General features: G+C 42.1%; 1 protein-coding gene across 1 annotated transcript in view; it reads left to right on the top strand.

The window, feature by feature from the left end:
- LOC310661349 (uncharacterized protein) overlaps positions 1–21309 on the top strand; it is a gene marked incomplete at its 5' end in the record, with an annotated part of 47434 nt that extends 26125 nt beyond the window's left edge. The window contains 2 exons of the mRNA XM_083407197.1: positions 4407–4485; positions 21197–21309. Of these exons, the coding sequence (XP_083263323.1) occupies positions 4407–4420 (14 nt within the window). The 3' untranslated portion in view covers positions 4421–4485; positions 21197–21309. The remainder of the gene's footprint in view (positions 1–4406; positions 4486–21196) is intronic.
- Positions 21310–21875: the final 566 nt, after the last annotated feature.

Below are 21875 nucleotides of genomic sequence, written 5' to 3'. Positions count from 1 at the left end.
GGTGGCAGCAGGAGGCCCCATTAGCTAAAGTGGTGCTTCAGGTTAAGAACAGTTTCAGGTTAAGAACAGACCTCCGGAACGAATTAAGTACTTAACCCGAGGTACCACTGTATAGAGAAGCAAAGGATAGTATAGCATGGGGTCTAAACTGCTGGTTGTTGGGCATGGTAGGTTGGTCTTACTTGTACTTATTTTATCTGTACTGTTTTTGCTGTTGTAAGCAGCATTAGGACCTCATGGTGAAGAGTTTCAGTAAGAAATCTAATAAACAATAACAGCTGCTCTTGACCCTCTGTGTGCATGTACGGGTGCTGCTTACCAGAGCCGGTCCACCCACAAGGAAGGTTGGGGCAACAGGATCCAGAGCAACAGCAAATTCTGATGCAGATCTTTATTTCTCCCCTTGTTCCTGTTGTAGATCTTCACTCACCCCTTATTCCCTGGTTCAGGGGGGTGTTTTTGCGGTTCACTTCAGGTGCCAAAATGTCTCAGGCCAGCCCTGCTGCTACTATAGAATAGAAAGTAGAAGAGATGAACTGAACAAACTGTTGCACAGCACCTTGATCTCTGAGCAATGTGAGATTCCAGGCATTCTAGGCTCTTACCCCGGGTTCATGTTTCCTTTGGAATGAGGCACAATGGAGACTGTGGTGTCTTTATGATTTATAGTTTATTTATATGTACAACCTGTGCCGGGACACGGGTGGCGCTGTGGGTTAAACCACAGAGCCTAGGACTTGCCGATCAGAAGGTCGGCGGTTCAAATCCCCACGACGGGGTGAGTTCCCATTGCTCGGTCCCTGCTCCTGCCAACCCAGCAGTTCGAAAGCACCTCAAAGTGCAAGTAGATAAATAGGTACTGCTCTGGCGGGAAGGTAAAAGGTGTTTCCATGTGCTGCTCTGGTTCGCCAGAAGCAGCTTAGTCATGCTGGCCACATGACCTGGAAGCTGTACACCGGCTCCCTTGGCCAATAAAGCAAGATGAGCGCCGCAACCCCAGAGTCGGTCATGACTGGACCTAATGGTCAGGGGTCCCTTTACTTTTACCTTTACAACCTGTGCCTATGATGGAGGGACTCACAGCATTAGCACGGAAAGGTTCTTCCTTCTGCAGCTATCTGCAGCCTTGGATTCAAGCAGAAACCAGGCATGACTCTCTCTCTCTGTCTTCCCAGCCTGCAGCTTTTCCAGCTCACATAGCTCAACTCTTAACTTTGCCTTTGTCTTTCTAACTACCAGTGAGTTGGGGGGGGGGGACCATTTGTCTTCATGGCATAGTCGTGTTTGAATATCACTGTTGAAAGTAATAGTTTTCTTCATATTATTGGACAAACAGCACATTAAAAGGATCTGGAATACACATACATACAAACATACAAATCCTTCTTCAATTAAAGCTGCAATCTACCCCTCGGTGAGCTTCACACTCTGCTTCAAGAATTAAATTATGTTCTTCAATTAGCTGTATCTTTCTTTCTGCAGTTCTAGTTTCCACTCCATCAAAGAGCTAGTTTACTAAATCAATTTTAGACTCCATTAATTCCAACTTTCCTTTTTAGCAGACGCTTCTAGAGCTCGATCTTCTTGTAGTAGTATTCTACTGTCAAACACAACTTAGTCTTTTTTTAAAAAGTTTTACCAAATTTTAGCCTGCAGGCAGAAGTGTCCTAACGGTTGCCTTACTTCATTGCATTTGGTCACCTGTATTAGTAGAAACTTGCTACACTATCCTGATATATATCAAAATATGATGTTACAAAAGTATGTTTTTCATCATATCAAAGACAGCATGAGAAAAGGGGTGAGGAAATTAAGTAATGCACCTAAGGCAGCTGTCAAGAATGGAGCTGGCAAGCTGGGTTGTAGATGAACTGGTGAGAACTGGATCAAAGTCTTTGTAAAAGCCATCAGTAAGGATAGGATTCTAACCTATGAATCCAAGTGACAGACAGACATAGAAGATACCCCGTTATTGCTACAGCCCAGTTAGTAAGCAAGAATATTTGCTGATCTCTTAAAATGGACCACACATAAATATACATAATTGGATTTCACTACACTTATTGACAAAACATATGAAGAGACTCAGTTGAAAAGCACTGTGAGTTCCAGAATACAAATATTAATTCTCTGGCTTTTTATCTGTGATTCATCTGTAATTCACACAAACCCCATTCTAGTCATTTAGCCTCGTTGCTTGATGCAGAACCCTGCAGATTATCACTCTCCAACTTGTGGAGGGCAATGCAGACAGTGGTGGAGAGTGGGTGGAGCTTGCTCACTCATTGCCACTCTTCCTGCTCATATGTTTAGCTATCCCAGAAGACAAATGACTGAATAGGGCAATAGACAAGGCATCATTGGAAGCTGGAGTCATAAAGTGAGGAACACTAGGCCCAGGATACCTGACGAACTGCCTTGTCCAATATCACCCTGCTTAATGACTCACATATTAATCTAAGGCCCCACTCCATGCCTTTCTGCTCCCTTAAAGTGGAGCAGATTGCCAAGCAGGAAATATGAGGGCCTTCTCAGCAATTGTGCCCAGGCTTCTGAATTCTCTGCTGTGGGAAGCCCAGGGGTGTTTTCCTGCAGATGAAAGTTTATGCATTTGAATAGTGTGTAAATATTTTGTAGTATTAGGTAGAGGTATGCATCATATTCAGAAAAATCCTGAACCCATGCACACACAAAACTCATCTTCTGCTCCTAACACCTCCCTATTGTGTACTTAACATGGGATTTAATGTCAAGCTACATAATTTGTATTGTATGGGTTATTACCAGTACTAAAATAAAAGTACATTCCCCAGTTTCTTCTGCCCATGGAAAATTGGGTTTGTTTTTGCCTCTAGTCTTCTCTAACTTAATGCTGCAGAGCTAAAGAAGACATGCTGAATAAGAACGTAACATTTTTATAGAGACTTTAAAGGGCGGGGGGAAATCAGCTTTATGGAACACTTCGCTTTACAAATGCATTTGTGTTTTCAGTGTGCCATGCATGATGGTCATCTTTTACTTCCTAATCAGCATTTTATTACTGGCCCAGAGAGGGTTTTGTTGGGTGGGTGGGAGGGAACCAATATGCTTTCAAAGCTCTGGGAAGACTAGATATTACCTGAAAATAGCATCCGCCAATATTTATATGTTTGGTTTGAAGGTATGAGAATGTTTCTGATGTCTGATATGTGACCACAGAGCAAGAGATAAAATGTAGTCACCAAATCCTGCTATCACAGTGGCCTGCCAGATGTCTGTGGGAAGCCCACAAGCAGGAATTTGGTGCAACAGAACTCTCCCCAATGAGCCAAGTGGTGCTCAGAGACATACTGCCTCCAACCGTGGAGGTACAATATAAGCAGCAGCCAAATAGGATGGTGAGAAATAAGCTTTGTGCTGTAGAATTGTCCACCCCCACCATCTATATGCATCTACTATAAAATGCTGTTTAGCCTAAACAAACATGATGCTTCAACCAAGGTAATTAAGAATCAAGTATTTTACAGAGTGAAGGGCGCCCAAATGAAGGCTAGTATTGACCTCTGTCAGTATCATTCTAGATTAGAATAATGCCATCTGCCTTTATTTGCAGTTCCCAAGATTAGTCTCTAAGCAACCAACTCACTCCCTAAGCATGCAGGGGGTAATAAAAATGTCAGTGTGGTTTCCTCCATTCCTTGAACAACACTTATCACCATTACAATGGAGACAAAGACAATGTCTAGACTCAATGGACTAGTCATTGACACTGACTTGGGTTGATCTATAGACCATTTAAAACCTACTGGTGATGTGGTTCAGATTTTAACTGCATATATTTTATGCTAACCTAAAATGTGAGGTTCCTTGAAAGCCTCCAAATGTTTTTTCTCTAAAAAATTGTTCACTTTCTTTCCCGTTAATAAAACAAAAGAACCCCAAGATGCTCTTTATTCCTTATACATCAAATCTTATCTAAAAGGAAAACATTTTGTCAGATATATTGCTTAAGGCAATACAATATATTTTTGACTGTCAAAAGAAAATCACTTTGATTAAAGTGTGCCCTTTTTTCAGCCATTTTAATATTGCTGCTTTGCTGAGTGAATGCAGTGATACAGATCAACGCTTTCCCTTGAAATCAGAATTATTTCAGTTGCTGGTTGAGTGGGCCCCTATGCTTAGCTTCCACTTGATTAAAATGACTATCAGAGTGGCTTTGCACCCTGCACCCCCCACAAAAATGAGGTTAATGTGTTTTGAAGCCTTAGAAGGATGAAGTCTTTTGTGTCAGGAGACATAATGGAATATTATGGTAGCAGTCATTCCACACAATTGAAATAGTTTATTTCATATTCAGTACCATTCACCATGGCATTTTGCTAGCAATATCAAGGGGAAATGCTTCTCTTTTCATGATTTTCCAGATCTGTTATATTAGTCAGTAGCAAATGATAGTCAATAGGCATTTCCTGGGTTTCTACCACTCTCTTCATCAGTACAAAGGTGAGTGGAGTATACCTGGCTCTTGGTTGGTGTAGCAGCTCTCTTTCCTCTTTGGGTGGACGTGTTCTTCTCCATAATCCAGTTTCACTTGGCTATGCCTGGGATGGGGAACTTTTGGCCCTCCAGATGTTACTAAGCTACAACTCCCATCAACACCAGCAAGCATGGCCAGCGATGGTGACTATGCTTCAGCAACATCTGGAGAGTAAAAGGATCTCCTAGCTTGCCATTATCCATGATGACTGGGACTGACGGGAGCTGCATGAAGTTTCCTGGACTCAGCTTGGAATTATGACTGACATAGGCAGATGCTAACATACACACACTTGCAATTCCAACCCCACAATGAGATCCAACTCCTTTACTACTGCTACCACATGGGCCACTGCTCCGGCAACAACTGCTACTCCAGTCTAGAAGCTCTCTCCATCTCCCCCATGCCAGTGCCCAGAACAAATGCTGCCACTGCAGCAAGTCAACAGTCATGGAGTTCAGGCTGATTGGTAGCTTGAGTAACAGATGGCAAAGTCATAGAGCCCTCGGGGGAAATAAATGATCTCAAGAATATGTATTGTTGAATGCCATCACAATCTCCAAGCGGTGCGAGATTCCCGGCTTTCAGATGTTTACCCAGGGTTTGTGTTTCCTTTGTGATATATGGTTTATTTACACATATATACAACCTGAACCTATGATGGAGGGGTTCATAGCATTAATACCCCAAGTGGGCCTTGCTTCCTCCACAGCCTTGGATACAAACAGAAATCAAGCATCACTCTGGGCTTCCCAGTCTGTTGCTTCCAGCTTCTAGTTCACATGACTCACTCTCCACTCTCAACTCTGCCTTTGTCTTTTTAACTGCCTGTGAATTGAGGGAGGAGCCCCCACCCATTTGCCATCTTGCACTGAGCCCCTTCCTTTGTTTCCCTTAATGGCTTGTCACCCAGAAAGCTAGCTTGGCTATTCCAATGATTAGAGGAAGGCCCAAGCATTCAGCCTAACCTCCCCTCCCTTAACAGCATGATTAGAACAGCTGCACATGTGAACCATGTGTGGATATATGAACATAGAATACAAAATGCAAATATTCAAAGCCAGTAAGTCATTTTTTTTATTATATTTGAGGACTTTTTTCCTTTTGTCTAACACTAGTTTGATATGTTCTATCCAATTCAAAAATCCCCCTTTAAACTTTTAATAAATCTCCCCAAACCTTCAAACAGCAGGAGACTGAGAGATTTGTTTCCTGCTGCAGTAAAATGTAGCTGCCAATTGCACAATGCATATAAATCCATAATAAATAACTTACTCGCAGCCTTGGCTCATTTACATATTCACTAGCATCTACAAGTCGTTCTTAAGGGTATAGAAGTACATATAAAATCCCCAGCAAGCCTTGTGTTCTTGATCTTATCACAGGGAAGTATGTCAACAAGCCCTAGAGCAGTTTTAGTGGGTGGAAAGCAGTTTTTAAAATGTTGCTTTGCTAGGAGCAGGTTCTACTTGAGAAAAATGTTATATGGAAGCTGGCAGGATATACCTAAGGGAACAGCAAGCAGACTGGGTCGACATTCTATTTTCCTTAGGCAGACTGTCCTGGAGAGTATGCATGATCCTTGCAAGGCCTTTTAAAAATCTTAAATCAACTTGGAGGCAGGGCAGGATGGGGGTGCTCACACAAGCATTGCATTACTCATGAACCAAAAATACAGCTGCAGGCAAGATTTCAGCTTCTAGTAGTAAAATCAAGCACTTAAGTCTCAGCAAGAAAAGCTGACTGAATGTTTGGCAGCAAACACTGAAGAATCTAGTCCTCACCAACAGGAAGGAATTGAACATTGAAGTGGAAGCAGCTGGGAACCTTTGGAGGAAGTGATCATGTCTTCTTGGGTTTCCTGATACAGAGGCGAGGGGAAACTGAGTATACTTGGACATGCACACTGGACTTTTAAGTTCTTTCCAGAGGTTCTATCATGTCTTTAATCCAGATGTGTTGGGCTATTTTGGAGCATTATTCTAACCCAGTGAAATCCATGAATATATTGTTACACACCACCCCAATCTCCACAAAGGGTGTGAGATTCCAGGGGTCCCAGCTGCTCACCCAGGATTGTGTTTCCATTGGGAGGATTAAGGCCCAGTGGAGGCTACTGTCTTTAAGGAATATTTTTAACCTATATTTACACCTGGAAGTCTGCAATGGAGGAGGTGCAGAACATTATATCCCAAGAGCATCTTTCATAGATTCAGCAAGCTTGTGTCTGAAGCAGCAGTCAGTTATGGTTCCCGGTCCCTTAGTGCAGTTTTCTTCTGCCAGCAACTCATGGAGGTCTGGCCTTTGTTTTCCTCCCTCTTCCCAGTACACCCTTAATGAGTTGTTTCTTAATGGCTCTGCACTTAGCCTGTAACTAGCCAGCTGGTTTGCATAAGCTAGCCCAGAAATCCCTGTGCAGCTTGTATTTTCCCTTCAATATCCCAAATATTATCTAGATTCTGACATTCATTTATTTCTTGGGTTTTAGGGGAGCATCCCCCCACATTCATATGTTCTTAATCCTTGACTAAGGTCCTCTTTTCACCATTTCAAAAACAAACATTTAGTGATAAATGTATAACGCCACACATTATAAAATAAACACAGTCTCTCCTTGCTGATCTATCTGTACAGCGTCTCATCATGAAGTTTATTTGGGCTGCATTTGCACAATGGAATGAAGCACATGTTTCCCATTTGGTCCCCCAGAGAACTACCCTTTGATCTCTTTTGTCTCACCTGCCTTGATTCATTTCATGTCAAATGCTGCTTGACAGCACATGGCCTCACCAATTGGAATTTGTACACTGATGCTTCATTTGTCTCACTCTTTCATTTCATGGTTTCATCTAGTTCATGTGGCCAGTAAATGCCCATAGGAACTACATTTGTAAAGCTAAAAAAAGGCTTCCTAGTAATCTGTTGCAAATTTGCAGTGATATTTCTGTGGCGGGCAGTATGAATTCATAGCATCGTCACCATTTCATATATGGCCTCATCCTGTACAATTTCCTCTAAGGCTGTCATTGCTGTGGCTTTTTTTACTCAACTAGGCATTTACCTCTTACTTCCTGCAGTTGTCCACAGTTCAGTCTTTCCCTTATCTTTTCCTTTTAATATTCCAGACAGATAAACAGACCAGTAGGTCTTCCTCATAACTTTGCATCAGGATGGCCAGATGCAAAAATAAACAGGACTCCTGCACCTTTAATAGCTATAAAGAGGAAGGAACGTCATCTACACCTGCTGAACTTTCCTGTCCTACACAACTATTAAAAAGACACAGGACCCTTGTCGTAATTTGTACTTGGCCAACTTACTCTATAATCACCAGCATAATGAGCAGAACAGAACATACATGTTTGCTTGTAGAAGAATGTGGTGGGACAGGATGAGACAACCCAATCTTTATTCTAGACTTCCTCATTCAATGAAGACAGACACAGAACTATTATACTTATTAATTGTGCCTGTTTGTACAGATATATTGTGTTTGTTTGTTTATAGCATGCTAAGGATCCACACATGACACACGTCAAAGCATCCCTTCTGTTAAAAGTAACAGCAATAACCTGTATATATTTACACAAAAATAAGTACTGCTGTGCTCGGTGATGCTTGCCCCAAGGAAATTGTACATATGATTGCAGCTTGTTCTATACATATTCTGAATAGTTTACTTTGAGTTCTGAATAAATTCCACAGAGTTCAGCAAGATGCACCACCTTGTAAGTGTTGGCAGGATTGCAACCTTACTCAGATCGAACAGATTCTGACAACAGGAATTAAGGAGTTGAACCTGCCTGAAGCCAATACTGCCTAATATGCAAAACCAGACCAGCTGCATATTAAATATAAACAGAGGAGGCCTTCATCTCCATGATCATTGCCTTTTTCAAAATGGTAAATGGATCATATTCTATTCACTGAGTTCAAAAAGCCTTATGGTTTTGATGCTACCATTAGAGCATGAGAGTATTGGGTATCAAACTACCGGTACATCAAATTCTAGGCTGAATACTCCCACCTGCTGGTTCAGCTCAATCTCCACAATGCTTTTTAGCACTTTTAGGTGTGAATACATTAAGCATGCTGGATTTTTTTTAAAACACAGGTTCAGGTTTTAAAAAATTTAAAGACTTCCCCACTTTATTTCAGTTGCCGTCTTTTATGAAACCTATACCCCATATCAGTAAAAAAGAAGCACAATGCACCAAAATACATGTTAACTATTACAAGTAAACTCTGGCACAGCTCTACTGTGTTGGACAGAGTCCAAATTTAGAGTCAGAGCAAATGTATTCTTTGATGAGGCTTGATTTTGTGAAATGGCTGCAGTTTATTTTAAGAATGAACGTAATCTATAAACATTAAAAATGAAAAGTTGAAAACACTCTGCTGCAGATGGGCCTGCCACCACTTCTCCGAAGATGCTGAGGGTGCATAGGATGGCACTGAAGTCTGGAGGATCTGTAAAATCTTGGACTTCATTTCATTGATATTTTCATTGAAGGAAGATTCATTCTGGATTCAGCCATGAGAACAAAAGTCAACATACCTTTTTGCCATTTTGTCCAGGAAATTTTACTGTTCTTAGTGAGATAAGCCATTTAAAAAATCAAAGTGACTTATGACACACCATCTTATGACACCATCTGAAGAAATATAGTTGTTTGTCATGGGTGTCATTAATGTTCTCCCCCAAAAACGATAGTTTTGCAAGCTGCATTAAATTTTTATCAATTTAAAGCAGAGGCACTAATGAAATAGTTTGGGGAATTTCATAGAGTAAGGCTGTTTCTCCTTCTTCCTGTGCTTTTTTTTCTACAAACACAATTTGAGAGATAACAGCTTTGCTTACTCCTTGTTTGGATTGATTGAACCTTTCTAGTGAGTTCTTACCAACCCCCAGTAAAAAGAAAGCTGTTGCTTGGGATTAATGTTTTTAATAAAACAACCCCCTCAAACATCTAATTGCAATGATTCAAAGTGAAAGTCACTAACAAATCATTTACACACACATTATCTATAATGTCTACTGGGTTCTGTGTAGCTGTAAATAGACATGGTCATTATGTTCCATGAGTGTTCCTACGAAAGTGGGTGGGTGTTCCATAAAGTCAACTGCATCACAAAAGAACACAGAATGAAAGCAGTTTTTAAACAGAAATGCCTCTCTTGCATGCAAAAAGGGTGCCGCAACATCCTTATAACAACATTATATAATGCAGTAACATTAGCCACAATCCAAAGATGCGCAAAACTACAGTTTATTATGCTCGGCGAGACCTTAGGCTTATTGTTTTCAAACCACAACATGCCACAAAGCAATCTGCTTTCGCAACTAAGACTTCTTACTGTTTCGGGCATTTGGGGTCAGCCATTCAAAAGGAGAAAAGCCAACAATTTAACTAAAATAGCCTAAGCCTCATGTGTGACTGCAGCTATGTCTTTGGATCTTTGCCATGGCAGCTGTGAAATCCATCACAAAGTACCATAACATATCTTGATTGCAGTATGCTGGTTGTGGTATAGCCTCTCTGTTAGCCATGAAAACATCCTTGAGGATCAGGGTTTTGTTCATATGCAGAAGGTGTTTAAGGTTGCTGAATGAAGAACACCTAATAGGAAGTTAGGGTCAGTGAGTTAAAACACACCTCTGAGTTAAAACACAACTAGTTCAGAATCCAGTCACACAAATCTCTTGTTTAATAAATTTTATCCAGATCATTGTCTTAAATCATGGCCCTTGTCATTCATTTGCTTACAGTAAATAAAGTGTTTTACTGCACTTGCAAAAAAAAACACAAAAAAGAAACACCAACCATTAATATTTATTGGTGTTTAGCAATCATGCCACAACGTATATAAAATTTATTTTGAAAATGCTTTCTAAGCATTTCAGGTTTTGTCGCATATTCTTCTGGAGAGGGGTAGTAATGCCTGCCATTAAGTGGGTTGTTAATTATGTTGTTTTCTTTGCCAAACCTCTCTTCCCCCTTCTGCTCATGAGATTATGGATAGGAGCTAAATACTTTATTATGAACATATATTACCTCACGAGCTCTTTTAGATTTATTGCCATAATTGCAATCCCTAAGGATATGTTAATCTGCAATAAAGTTTACCTCGTTTATCCTTCCAAAACATTCTTGTAGTGGTAGGTATGGTAATTTTTCCATTTTCTATATAGGATATGAATAGTTAGTTGCCCAGAGCCAACGAGCTGAAGCCCAACTAACAAGTTATACTACCTCACCTTATTTGACTTGCATAGCCTGAAGCAGCTCCCGTATACCAAATAGTTCATTCACCACAGGCAGCAGAAGGTCCTCTCCCTCTTCCCGTCAGCTTCCTTATTAGTCCCAACTCTTTCCATAGCTCTTCAAGAGACACTTTGTCCTTGTGATTTGCAGCCCAGTGAAACCTACCTTCAGGATGTATAATTAGAATGGACTAGTATTTGAAAGATATAAGACATGGAGAAGATGCGGTCCATTTTGACGGATGGGCAGGGCCATGGCTTGGAAGTGAGAGCTGGACCATAAAGAAGGCTGATCGCCGAAGAATTGATGCTTTTGAATTATGGTGCTGGAAGAAACCCTTGAGAGTCCCATGGACTGCAAGAAGATCAAACCTATCCATTCTTAAGGAAATCAGCCCTGAGTGCTCACTGGAAGGACAGATCCTGAAGCTGAGGCTTCAATACTTTGGCCACCTCATGAGAAGAGAGGACTCCCTGGAAAAGACTCTGATGTTGGAAAGATGGAGGGCACAAGGAGAAGGGGACGCCAGAGGATGAGATGGTGGGACAGTGTTCTCGAAGCTACCAGCATGAGTTTGACCAAACTGCAGGAGGCAGTGGAAGACAGGAGTGCCTGGCATGCTGTGGTCCATGGGGTCATGAAGAGTCGGACACGACTAAACAACAAAAAGACACGGAGAAGATGCGGTCCATTTTGACGGATGGGCAGGGCCATGGCTTGGGTGTTGGAAGCACAGTTTTATGATGGTTTTGCTCCTACCCGCATGACTGGTACCGGAGACTCACACCTACATCTTGGTAGCTTAGTTGCCAGATGACTCGAGACACTATTTTGTCCACAATGCTATTTAACATCTATATAAAACCATTGGGAACAATCATCAGGAGGTGTGGGACACAGTGTCACCAGTATACTATTGACTCTCAGCTCTACTCTGCTATTAAATCTAAGTCAGGAGAGGCTGTGCATAAGCTGAACCACTGCACTTTATGGAGTAGATATGGGTCAATAAACTGAAGCTGAATCTTGCTAAGACACTGTGGGCAAGTGGTTCCCAGGTTCAAGAATTGGGGGATCTGCCTGTTCTAGATGGCGTTGCACTCCCTCTGAAAAAAACAGATAAGCAGTTTGGGGGGGGGGGGGTCTTGGAGCCATCTTTGTCCATGTAGACTCAGGTGGCCTCTGTAGTAATATACACTTATCAACAGCTTTGGCTGGCACATCCATTGCACCCCTTACTTGGCAGAGATAATTTGACCATTGTGGCACACAACACGGGTACCTTCACCTCATGTGTGCTTGTTTTTGGCATGTCGCTCCATGATGGAAAAAATGGTGGGATAAAAATGAATTAAATAAGAAATAAACAAACTTGAGTGAACGTAAAATAGTTCCTGGGATCCCATCTCTTTTTTTCAGAAATTGCTCTCCCTCTTCTCTGAAAAAACAAACAGATGGGATCACAGGAGCTATTTTAGGTATACTCAAGTTTATTTCTTATTTAATTCATTTTTATCCCACCGTTTTTTTCCATCATGGAACATCATCTTACCAGGTTTTGGTATCATGAGTTAACAGGGCTTAGATTGGTGGGGGAAATATGATTAGTTTTCTAATTAGAGGAAATCTTATTACTATTCTCGTTCCAAATATGCAAGTAGTTTTCAACAGGGAACAAATCTTTTATGAATGCATAACTCATTTTTTTTTATTTCAAACACCACTTAGACACTTTTATGAGTCAAACGCCATTAAAACAGCTCAGATTCCCTCATTTATCTCTGCATTTATTTATTTATTTAAAAGTTTGCCTTTGCGAACTGGAAATGAAAAATCCTCCCTTAGCATTTCTAATCATATGAAGAAAGAGCTTATCAGATTCAATAACAGAATAGTTCCATTGCTTTTCTGCAGAAAAAAAACAAACAGGCCATTTAATTATCAAATTGGTGAGAAGCTTGTTGAGTAATAATGGATAAAATGTTAGAACATAAAATAGCTAGAGAAAGTTATAAATACTAGCAGTTTTGTCTGTTTTGTAAATGGATATACGGGCCTTATTTTAGAGATGTGTTGCACTAAAAATTAATGAGATTTACACAGTAAAGAAAAACCTCCATTTTATGTAAGTCAAGTTTGAGTCATACTATAGTGGGATGACCGCAGTATATCTGTGCTCATATTTTATCACAGAAATAGCATGTGCACTTGCACAAACTACCTACAACAAGGATCCATCTCTCATATGAATCTACCTGAGTGTTAAGACTGGCATGAGAGCCCCTGATTCATGTCCCATTACAATTGGATATATGGTGAGAGGGCAGGTAAAAACAGGGGAGCAGCATTGTTTAGATGATTCATTTATGGCCACTCCCTTCAGGACTGCATAGAGTCCCATACAACAGGGCAATTACAATTAAACACAAAGTATTGTTGTATCACATCACTTGACACCTGCACTGATTCCTGACATGCTAGGAGAGAGTGGTAAGATACCATACAGGGGATTCCTGCTTAGTGCCCAGAATCCGAAGGTTAATTATTATCTAGCTTCCTGGGGCCTACACCCCCCTTCAAGCTGTCATGGAGAGAAGAGTCTATTGAGACATAATTGATTATGCAGACGGACCCATATTGAGAGGAACAGAAAATGAAACCTAGGTCAGCAGAATGTATCTCCTGCCATGTGTCCGTGGGAGACTAAAAGACTTGCAAATTTGCACACCCTGAACAGAGTTGGGGTCATAGCTGTCAACTTTCCCCTTTTTTAAAGGGAAATTCCCTTATTCCGAATAGGATTCCTCGCAAGAAAAGGGAAAAGTTGACAGCTAGGGTTGGGGTTCCTCAACCCTTCCTGCCCAAACCCTCACAATGTGACATATCAGGATCACCACCAATCAAGACTTCACCCTCCTTCAATTTCTCTGAAAGAAAAAGCCATACACACTAAAAACCTCTACTAGTGGGAGTTTGGACCTAAGATAGAAGCAATAGTTAAGGATTTTGGTCCCTATTTTCCCTTCAAGAATATATAATCCCCCTCAAGATCTCTCTTGACCCTGAACAGGAAAGGTGCATCAATAATTGCAGCCACATCAATAATTACACTTCTTGAGGAGCTGAGAAATCCTCCCCAAAGTATCTGTGAGCCAGCAAGTGTGTTGGCCTATCATGGTGTGTTTCCTGCAGGCAGATTATATTTGGCCAGAACTTCTGTGTCTTTTTATAGGATCACATAGCCCTGCCCCACCCCAGTACCATGACATAAAATAAAGGAAATAAAAGTATCCTCGCTCCCCAAAAAATTCTTCAATTGATATTTTAGTGATACTATTCTGATATGTGAGTTTCTCAGCCAGAATCTTTTTGCTAAATCGCATCTTACCATGACTTCACTGTGCAGTTTTAAGGCAGATTTTCAGGGAAATGCTTCTTCTTTGAGCTTGGTAACCACAAAAAAGAAAGTCAGAATTTCATCATGCATTCATCTTAAGGCTGTTGGACATTCACCAAAGTGAAAGCCCACCTATGTACACTAGAGTGGCACCATGCATCTCCTGTTGACTATGGGGCCCACTGTGTGCCCAACAAAGTGAATGCTACTGTTTTAGCATCTCAAAACATAAATACAATCCTTATATGCGACTGCCTTCGCATCTCTGATACCGGTAATTCTTTGATCGGTTCTTCTTTCTTGCTTTAAGGGACAACATCTTATCATGAGGAAAGTAACTGATCTGCCAACTCTTCCATTTAGTAATTAAATTCAGCATGTTTGTTTGAAAATGAAGAATGAGTCAAGTGGTTTTGTGGCTGATAATATACATGAGAGAAAGACAGATGGCATGATGAGCCAATGATGGGAAAACATGGAGGTGAGAGAAAACTGTAGTCATTGGAGAGATGAAGACTGACATGTCCATTACCAAAGTCTGGGCTAGTTTTGTCAGTATGAAGATTTAGTATGACAAATGAGGGGGTGGGGGTAGAAAAATGGACCTGACTTTAAAATGCAGCTATCTGAGGCAAAGAATATAAACCTTTAAAAATTGCTATTATACAATGAAGTCACTAAGCTAAATGCTGCAGGACCAGCATACGCCAGGGATGTGGAATCTGTTGTCTTCCAGATGTTATCAGATGCCAGCTCCCATCAGTCCCAGCCAGCGCAGCTTGCAGTCAGGGATGACAGGAGATGGAGTCCAACATTCATCTGAAAGGCCACAGGTTCCTCATGCCTGCTTTAATTTGTAGATACTGATGGTGCCTGAAGCACCTGTTGACACTGGACTGAACCCTAACAGTCTAATCCTAACCATGTCTGGGGTGCGGGTGGCACTGTGGGTTAAACCACAGAGCCTAGGACTTGCCGATCAGAAGGTCGGCGGTTCAAATCCCCATGACGGGGTGAGCTCCCGTTGCTCGGTCCCTGCTCCTGCCAACCTAGCAGTTTGAAAGCCCGTCAAAGTGCAAGTAGATCAATAGGTACCACTCCGGCGGGAAGGTATATGGCATTTCTGTGTGCTGCTCTGGTTCGCCAGAAGCGGCTTAGTCATGCTGGCCACATGACCCGGAAGCTGTACGCCAGCTCCCTTGGCCAGTAAAGAGAGATGAGCGCCGCAACTCCAGAGTTGGCCACGACTGGACCTAATGGTCAGGGATCCCTTTACCTTTACCTTTTAACCATGTCTACTCATAAGTAAGTCCTATTGATATTAATGAGGCTTTGTCCCAGTTAAGAGTAATCCTATATTTATTTACTTGTTAGTCTCATGGAACTCAGTGAGACTTACTTATGAGTAGACATGGTTGGGATTAAGCTGTTAGCTGAGATCTAGCCTGTTATTCAGGTTGGGATAGCAGTTCTTTAGACTAGCTTCAGACACTATTTCAGGGGTAGATAAGATGATGCTGTAAGCTGCATGACCCTCTGCAACATCAAGAGTTCTTGGGTCCTCTATTCTAAGGTATGTGGGCTTGTAAATGAAATCAGGACTCTAGATCCTGACAGGAAGACTTCATAGTTCAATCATGACCTGTGTAGGGCACAAGAGGATGGGATTTCATGCTTATTTAGGCATATAAAATAGAGCTAAACGGTGCTTGATTGTGAAGACAAGCCTTTTCTGAAGCTTGTAGTCACACCCTTAAGAAATATTGCTAAGTTCCTTAAATATTTGATCAGCCCATTACACCTTGGTGGGGGGGAAAACCCCACATTACTACTGAGACAGATAACGGCAATATATTTTGGTTTAATTATCACAGAGCATAGAAGTCTCTTTAAAAAATGTCAGTGACCCTAAAGAAATGATATCAATTCAACACGTAGGATGATACCCAGCAGTGTTTCTCTGCGGGGAGCTATCAGAAAGGAAAGAGCTAATGTGCTTATATCACTTGCCTAGTGTGAGACATTTGCACATACCGTATTTTTCGCGCTATCGGACGCACTTTTCCCCCTTCAAAAATGAAGGGGAAATGTGTGTGCGTCCTATGGGGCGAATGCAGGCTTTCGCTGAAGCCTGGAGAGCCCCACCGCCAGCCCCGCAAGCTCGGGGGACAGCGGGAAGGCACAGCGCGCCATCCCGCTGTCTCCCGACGTGGTTTGGAGGCTGGTGGCGGGGAGAAGCCCGCTTCTCCCCACCCCCAGCCCCACAAGCTCCCAGAGCGATCGCGAAGCTGCGTAAAGCTTCGACATCGCTCTGGGACCAGTTCTGGGGGCTGGGGACGGGGGAAGGTTGGGCTTCCCCCTCCCCCAGCCCCGCATACTCCCAGCGACTTCGCGCTGGCCTCCAAACGTCTTGCGGAGAGCTGCCTGTTCTGGGGGCTGGGGTGGGGGAAGCTCGGACTTCCCCAGCCCTGTGCCTGGGGGAGGGGAAATAATTTTTTTCCTTTATTTCCCCCCCCCTCCAATTTAGGTGCGTCCTATGGGCCGGTGTGTCCTATAGGGTGAAAAATACGGTATACAGTAACTCTCTGGAATACAGGTAGTAGGAACATACAGGTCCTATGAAAGTCATTTAAATGAAAACCCTCGTTTGCTGTGTGATTCACCATGGACACCAAGACATCCCTCCACACCTTACAATTTCTCCCATATGTGCATACAAATGCTTTGTTTTGATTTGTAGCCTAAAGAAGATATCATAAATGACAAACTGGAACCGTGTGTATATATTTTATAGATTAGGAATGTCAGATTTAATAGTGGGATTTGATGTACACATTCCTGAGGCTCTGTTCGACAGTAATGCAATTAAACATTGCAACAAAGTAGTAAAGTTTTACAGGCAGTAGCAAATAAATTTCCTTTTTAAAGGCCAAAGGCATTGCAGGGAGAAATTCAGTTCTGAAAACAAGTTTGGTTTACCTGATGGTTAGGAATTTGGCAATGTTATTTTCTTTAGGAAGAGAATGCTCACTTTTGAGCAGAACAGGATGGGAAAACAGAAATTAAATTAGAGCAGGGTTTCCAAACTTGGGTCTCCAGCTGCTTTTGGACTGCAACTCCCACAATCCCTAGCTAGCAGGACCAGTGGTCAGGGATGGTGGGAATTGTAGTCCAAAAACAACTGGAGACCCAAGTTTGGGAAATCCTGAATTAAGAGTATTGTAGTGGTTTGTTAATATTAGGAATATTTCTAAATCACAATGAACACTACAATAGTACCACAGTGGGAAGAGCACAGAGAAGAAATGCCTTGGTGCATCTGCAGCAGCACAACTGGACGCCTTCATCTGCTCCAGCTGGAACAAAACATGTCTCTGTCTCATATCGGTCTTTACAGCCACAGCAGGCACTGCAACTGCCCAACAGTTTGACTTTACCCCCAAAGGTGCACTCCTCCATTGTCTCCTGAAACAGATGGATGCCAACAGTGATACTGTAAACAGCAGGGGTCAGCAAACTTTTTCAGCAGGGGGCCGGTCCACTGTCCCTCAGACCTTGTGGGGGGCCGGAATATATTTTGGGGGGGGGGAAATGAATGAATTCCTATGCCCCACAAATAACCCAGAGATGCATTTTAAATAAAAGGACCCATTCTACTCATGTAAAAACACGCTGATTCCCGGACTGTCCGCGGCCGGATTTAGAAGGCGATTGGGCCAGATCCGGCCCCCGGGCCTTAGTTTGCCTACCCATGGTATACAGCAACAAAATAAAACAAGTGAGAACTAATCCTTCTAGGAAAGCCTGAAAAACAAATAAGTTTTTAGTATCTGATGAAATGCACACAGCGCTGCAGCCTGTCAATGAATTTCGTTCCACAGGGCAGGTGTTACTGTCTAGTCCAAGCTACCATGGAGCAAACCTCCAGCACTTGTGGCACCCTCTAGAAGGGCCCTTCTAGGTGTCCACAGTTATCGAAAGGTATATAGGGAATATCCTCCTCCCAAGTTGTCTTGCTAACTGTAAACCTTAAATTTGGTCTCAGAGCATATTGGCAGCTCATTCATCTTGTTTCAGCCATAATTCACAATTGTTGATGGTTCCAGGCTTGTTCACCTATATTCTCCTTTTGTGCGTAAGTCAGAGGGAGAGCTGCCTTATACAGAACCAGACTACTGGTCTATGTAACTCAGAGCAGGATTTCAGACAAGGGCCTCTTCCAGTCCTACCAGGAGATGCCAGGACCTGAACCTGGAACCTTCTGCATGCAAAACAGATGATCTGCTGCTGAACTGCAGCCCCTCCCCAGCACTCAGTCAGTTTCATAGACTTCTGTCTCTATCGCCTTAGTAATTCCTCCATGTTTCAACATGTCCATTATAGAAGTGACAGTCCTGTGACAGCTCTGACTGCTCTCAATTAAAAATGACATTGATGGAGTTCTTCTATAACTGAATGTGTCTTTCTTATTATGTCAATGTATATTTTCATAAAGCGTGTTAAAAAGTGACATAGTCATTGATGGAGGCAGCAGGAAAAAGCCAGTCCACAAAGATTTCTCTCACCAGAGCAACTGTGTGTCATGTTTTCTGAATGCATAATACATAACAGTACTATTTTGGCAAACAGTATTATTTTAGCAAATAATAAATACAAAGCTATAGTATTAATAATATGACTTTGTGCTACCTGAATTCTACCTGAAATATTGCCTGCCCCTGTTTGGACCTTCATTTGTCTAAATTCTCTGAAAATTACTGGTTTTACAGTATTGTTGTTGTCGTTGTTGTTTAGTCATTCCCGACTCTTCGTGACCCCATGGACCAGAACACGACAGGCACTCCTGTCTTCCACTGCCTCCCACAGTTTGGTCAAACTCATGCTGGTAGCTTCGAGAACACTGTCCAACCATCTCATCCTCTGTCGTCCCCTTCTCCTTGTGCCCTCCATCTTTCCCAACATCAGGGTCTTTTCCAGGGAGTCTTCTCTTCTCATGAGGTGGCCAAAGTATTGGAGCCTCAGCTTCACGATCTGGCCTTCCAGTGAGCACTCACGGCTGATTTCCTTCAGAATGGATAGGTTTGATCTTCTTGCAGTCCGTGGGACTCTCAAGAGTCTCCTCCAGCACCATAATTCAAAAGCATCAATTCTTCGGCGATCAGCCTTCTTTATGGTCCAGCTCTCACTTCCATACATCACTACTGGGAAAACCATAGCTTGAACTATACGGACCTTTGTTGGCAAGGTGATGTCTCTGCTTTTTAAGATGCTGTCTAGGTTTGTCATTGGTTTTACACTATACTTTGTTTTAATGGTGTTCTTCATTTTTTAAGTTGCACACTGCTTAGATTTATTAAAAATTATCTCTAACAGTAATTGACTTATAAATGCTTTAATTATACAAACCATCAAAACTTAGAAACAAGGTAAAATACCAAAAATATTAATATTATTAGCATTTTCACATCCATGTGTTAAATCAAACTGTAGCCCTCCAGATGTTGTTGTTTTTTATTAATGTAAGTGCTGCGTAATGCCAAATTAGGCTACAAAGTAGTTTACAAGTAGTGCTTCTTCAGCATTGTTGTTGGACTACAACTCCCATCTTCCATGGCCATTGGCCATGGTGACTGGAGGTTTCCCACCTGCAGTTTAAGTTAAAAAGGTAAAGGTAAAGGTACCCCTGCCCGTACGGGCCAGTCTTGACAGACTCTAGGGTTGTGCGCCCATCTCACTCAAAGAGGCCAAGGGCCAGCGCTGTCCGAAGACACTTCCGGGTCACGTGGCCAGCGTGACATCGCTGCTCTGGCGAGCCAGCGCAGCACACGGAAACGCCGTTTACCTTCCCGATAGTAAGCGGTCCCTATTTATCTACTTGCACCCGGGGGTGCTTTCGAACTGCTAGGTTGGCAGGCGCTGGGACCGAACAGCGGGAGCGCACCCCGCCGCGGGGATTCGAACCGCCGACCTTTCGATCGGCAAGCCCTAGGCACTGAGGCTTTAACCCACAGCGCCACCCGCGTCCCTTCAGTTTAAGTTACATGGTGCCTACTATAAAGCCCCATTTCTTCTACTTCACAAGGGTTAATATCTAATTGCTAATTCTTTTACCATCAAGACTGTCTTTTCGTAATCATAGGAGAAGAATATAGAGCCTATTTTCTGTCATCACAAAAACAGGACAGTTGTTCCACCTGCTTTTCACTGGAAGGCCTATCTTCTGTTCTGATCCTTTAGGATCCCCCCCCCCCCAAAGGAATGTATTAGGGTGTGCTACTCTTAAACAGGGTTTTAGAGGTGGGTTGTGCCACTGACACTATGGAAAGGGGTTCAAGTCCCTGCACCCCAGGACCTTGGGATCCCTAGTAATGAAAAAGTTTGTTTCAGAGTATTGTGTACCTGGCTTGGTGCCCCTGACCTATAGGAAGAGGATTTTAACTGCTGGACACTTCTCTGAAACATAACTAAACTTCAGGAGTACCTGAAGATTGACTACTACTGCTTCTACATCTGTCCATCTTTTAGAGGCAGCAGAAACATGAATTATTAAATATTAACTTCCTCATAAAGGAACAGAATAAAGATTAAAAGCCAATTCATTGCCAGTAAAAAAAAAGTGACTATCGTTTATTAGTAGAAGTTTCGTGGTATAGGGTATTTTATTAATTGACTCAGAGCTGGAAAGGCGATTGCAGCCTGGGGAAGATTGCAAGTATAATTGCAGTAATAATTAGTTTCAAAGACTTTCGCTACTGAGCTGAACAGTAAGTTGGTTTGTTTAAGAGTCTGATGGCAAATATACATAACAACAATGATCTTCCAACTCAGATGTTCATAGTACTTGGAACTGTGAAAAATATCCCTGAACAAGAAAAACAATCCACATTCTGCATTCAAAGTATCCCAAAATTTTGTGCCAATGAAAACTAATAAATTATGTGATCTGAATTAGACATATTATTGAGCATATTTTTGTTTTGATTTATTTGCATAATTGATTGTGCTTCCATGAAGAAGGGTATAACATATTCCACAGAAGATCAACAGTATCATCTAAAGCCTCAGACACTCAGGATGCCTGCTGACCACTACCTGAATAAACAAATAGCCTTGGTCTTATCTACAATCCCCCTGTACTAGGTACCTGAACTACCTAGACCAGGGATGCCACTGATTCATAAAACACTTTTACTGGCATCAGATTCCCATAAATGTGTAGGGCATCACATCACCTTTGTCTCCTTCAGAACCATACAATTTACCGGTAGGTGACCACAGAAGTTCTGCAAGAGGCTAGTATCCTCAGGCCATCTTTTCTGCACATTCTCTAAAACCCAAGACTCTACAGAAGTAGCTAAATTGTTACTAGGAGAGTTAGATTGACTCTTTGATTTCTGTTTGTGTGATTTGTTTCCTCCTTTCCCCCAAATAAATGTCATATATACTGAAATTTCACTGTTCTGAAAAGTGTTCTGGAATTTCTCCTTAAAATCTTCCCCAGATGCTATGCTGCATAGTTCTTAAACAACTACTTGTGTTCTAATGGAATTTCACAAGTTTTGTTTAAAGCCTGAATTCTCAGGCTTTGGGAAAGCAAATCTACAGCTCCTTTGCTTTTTCCCCAGAGGTAGGCTGGATGGAGGGATCCTTGGCAGTTTGGCTTAGAAACCCCTTCCCCAACAACTGGAGTGCT

Source organism: Podarcis tiliguerta (genome assembly GCF_965153285.1).
Source record: "Podarcis tiliguerta genome assembly, chromosome: 12".
Lineage (NCBI taxonomy): Eukaryota > Metazoa > Chordata > Lepidosauria > Squamata > Lacertidae > Podarcis > Podarcis tiliguerta.
The sequence above is the reverse complement of the archived record's forward strand: the minus strand, read 5'-3'. Positions and strand labels throughout refer to the sequence as shown.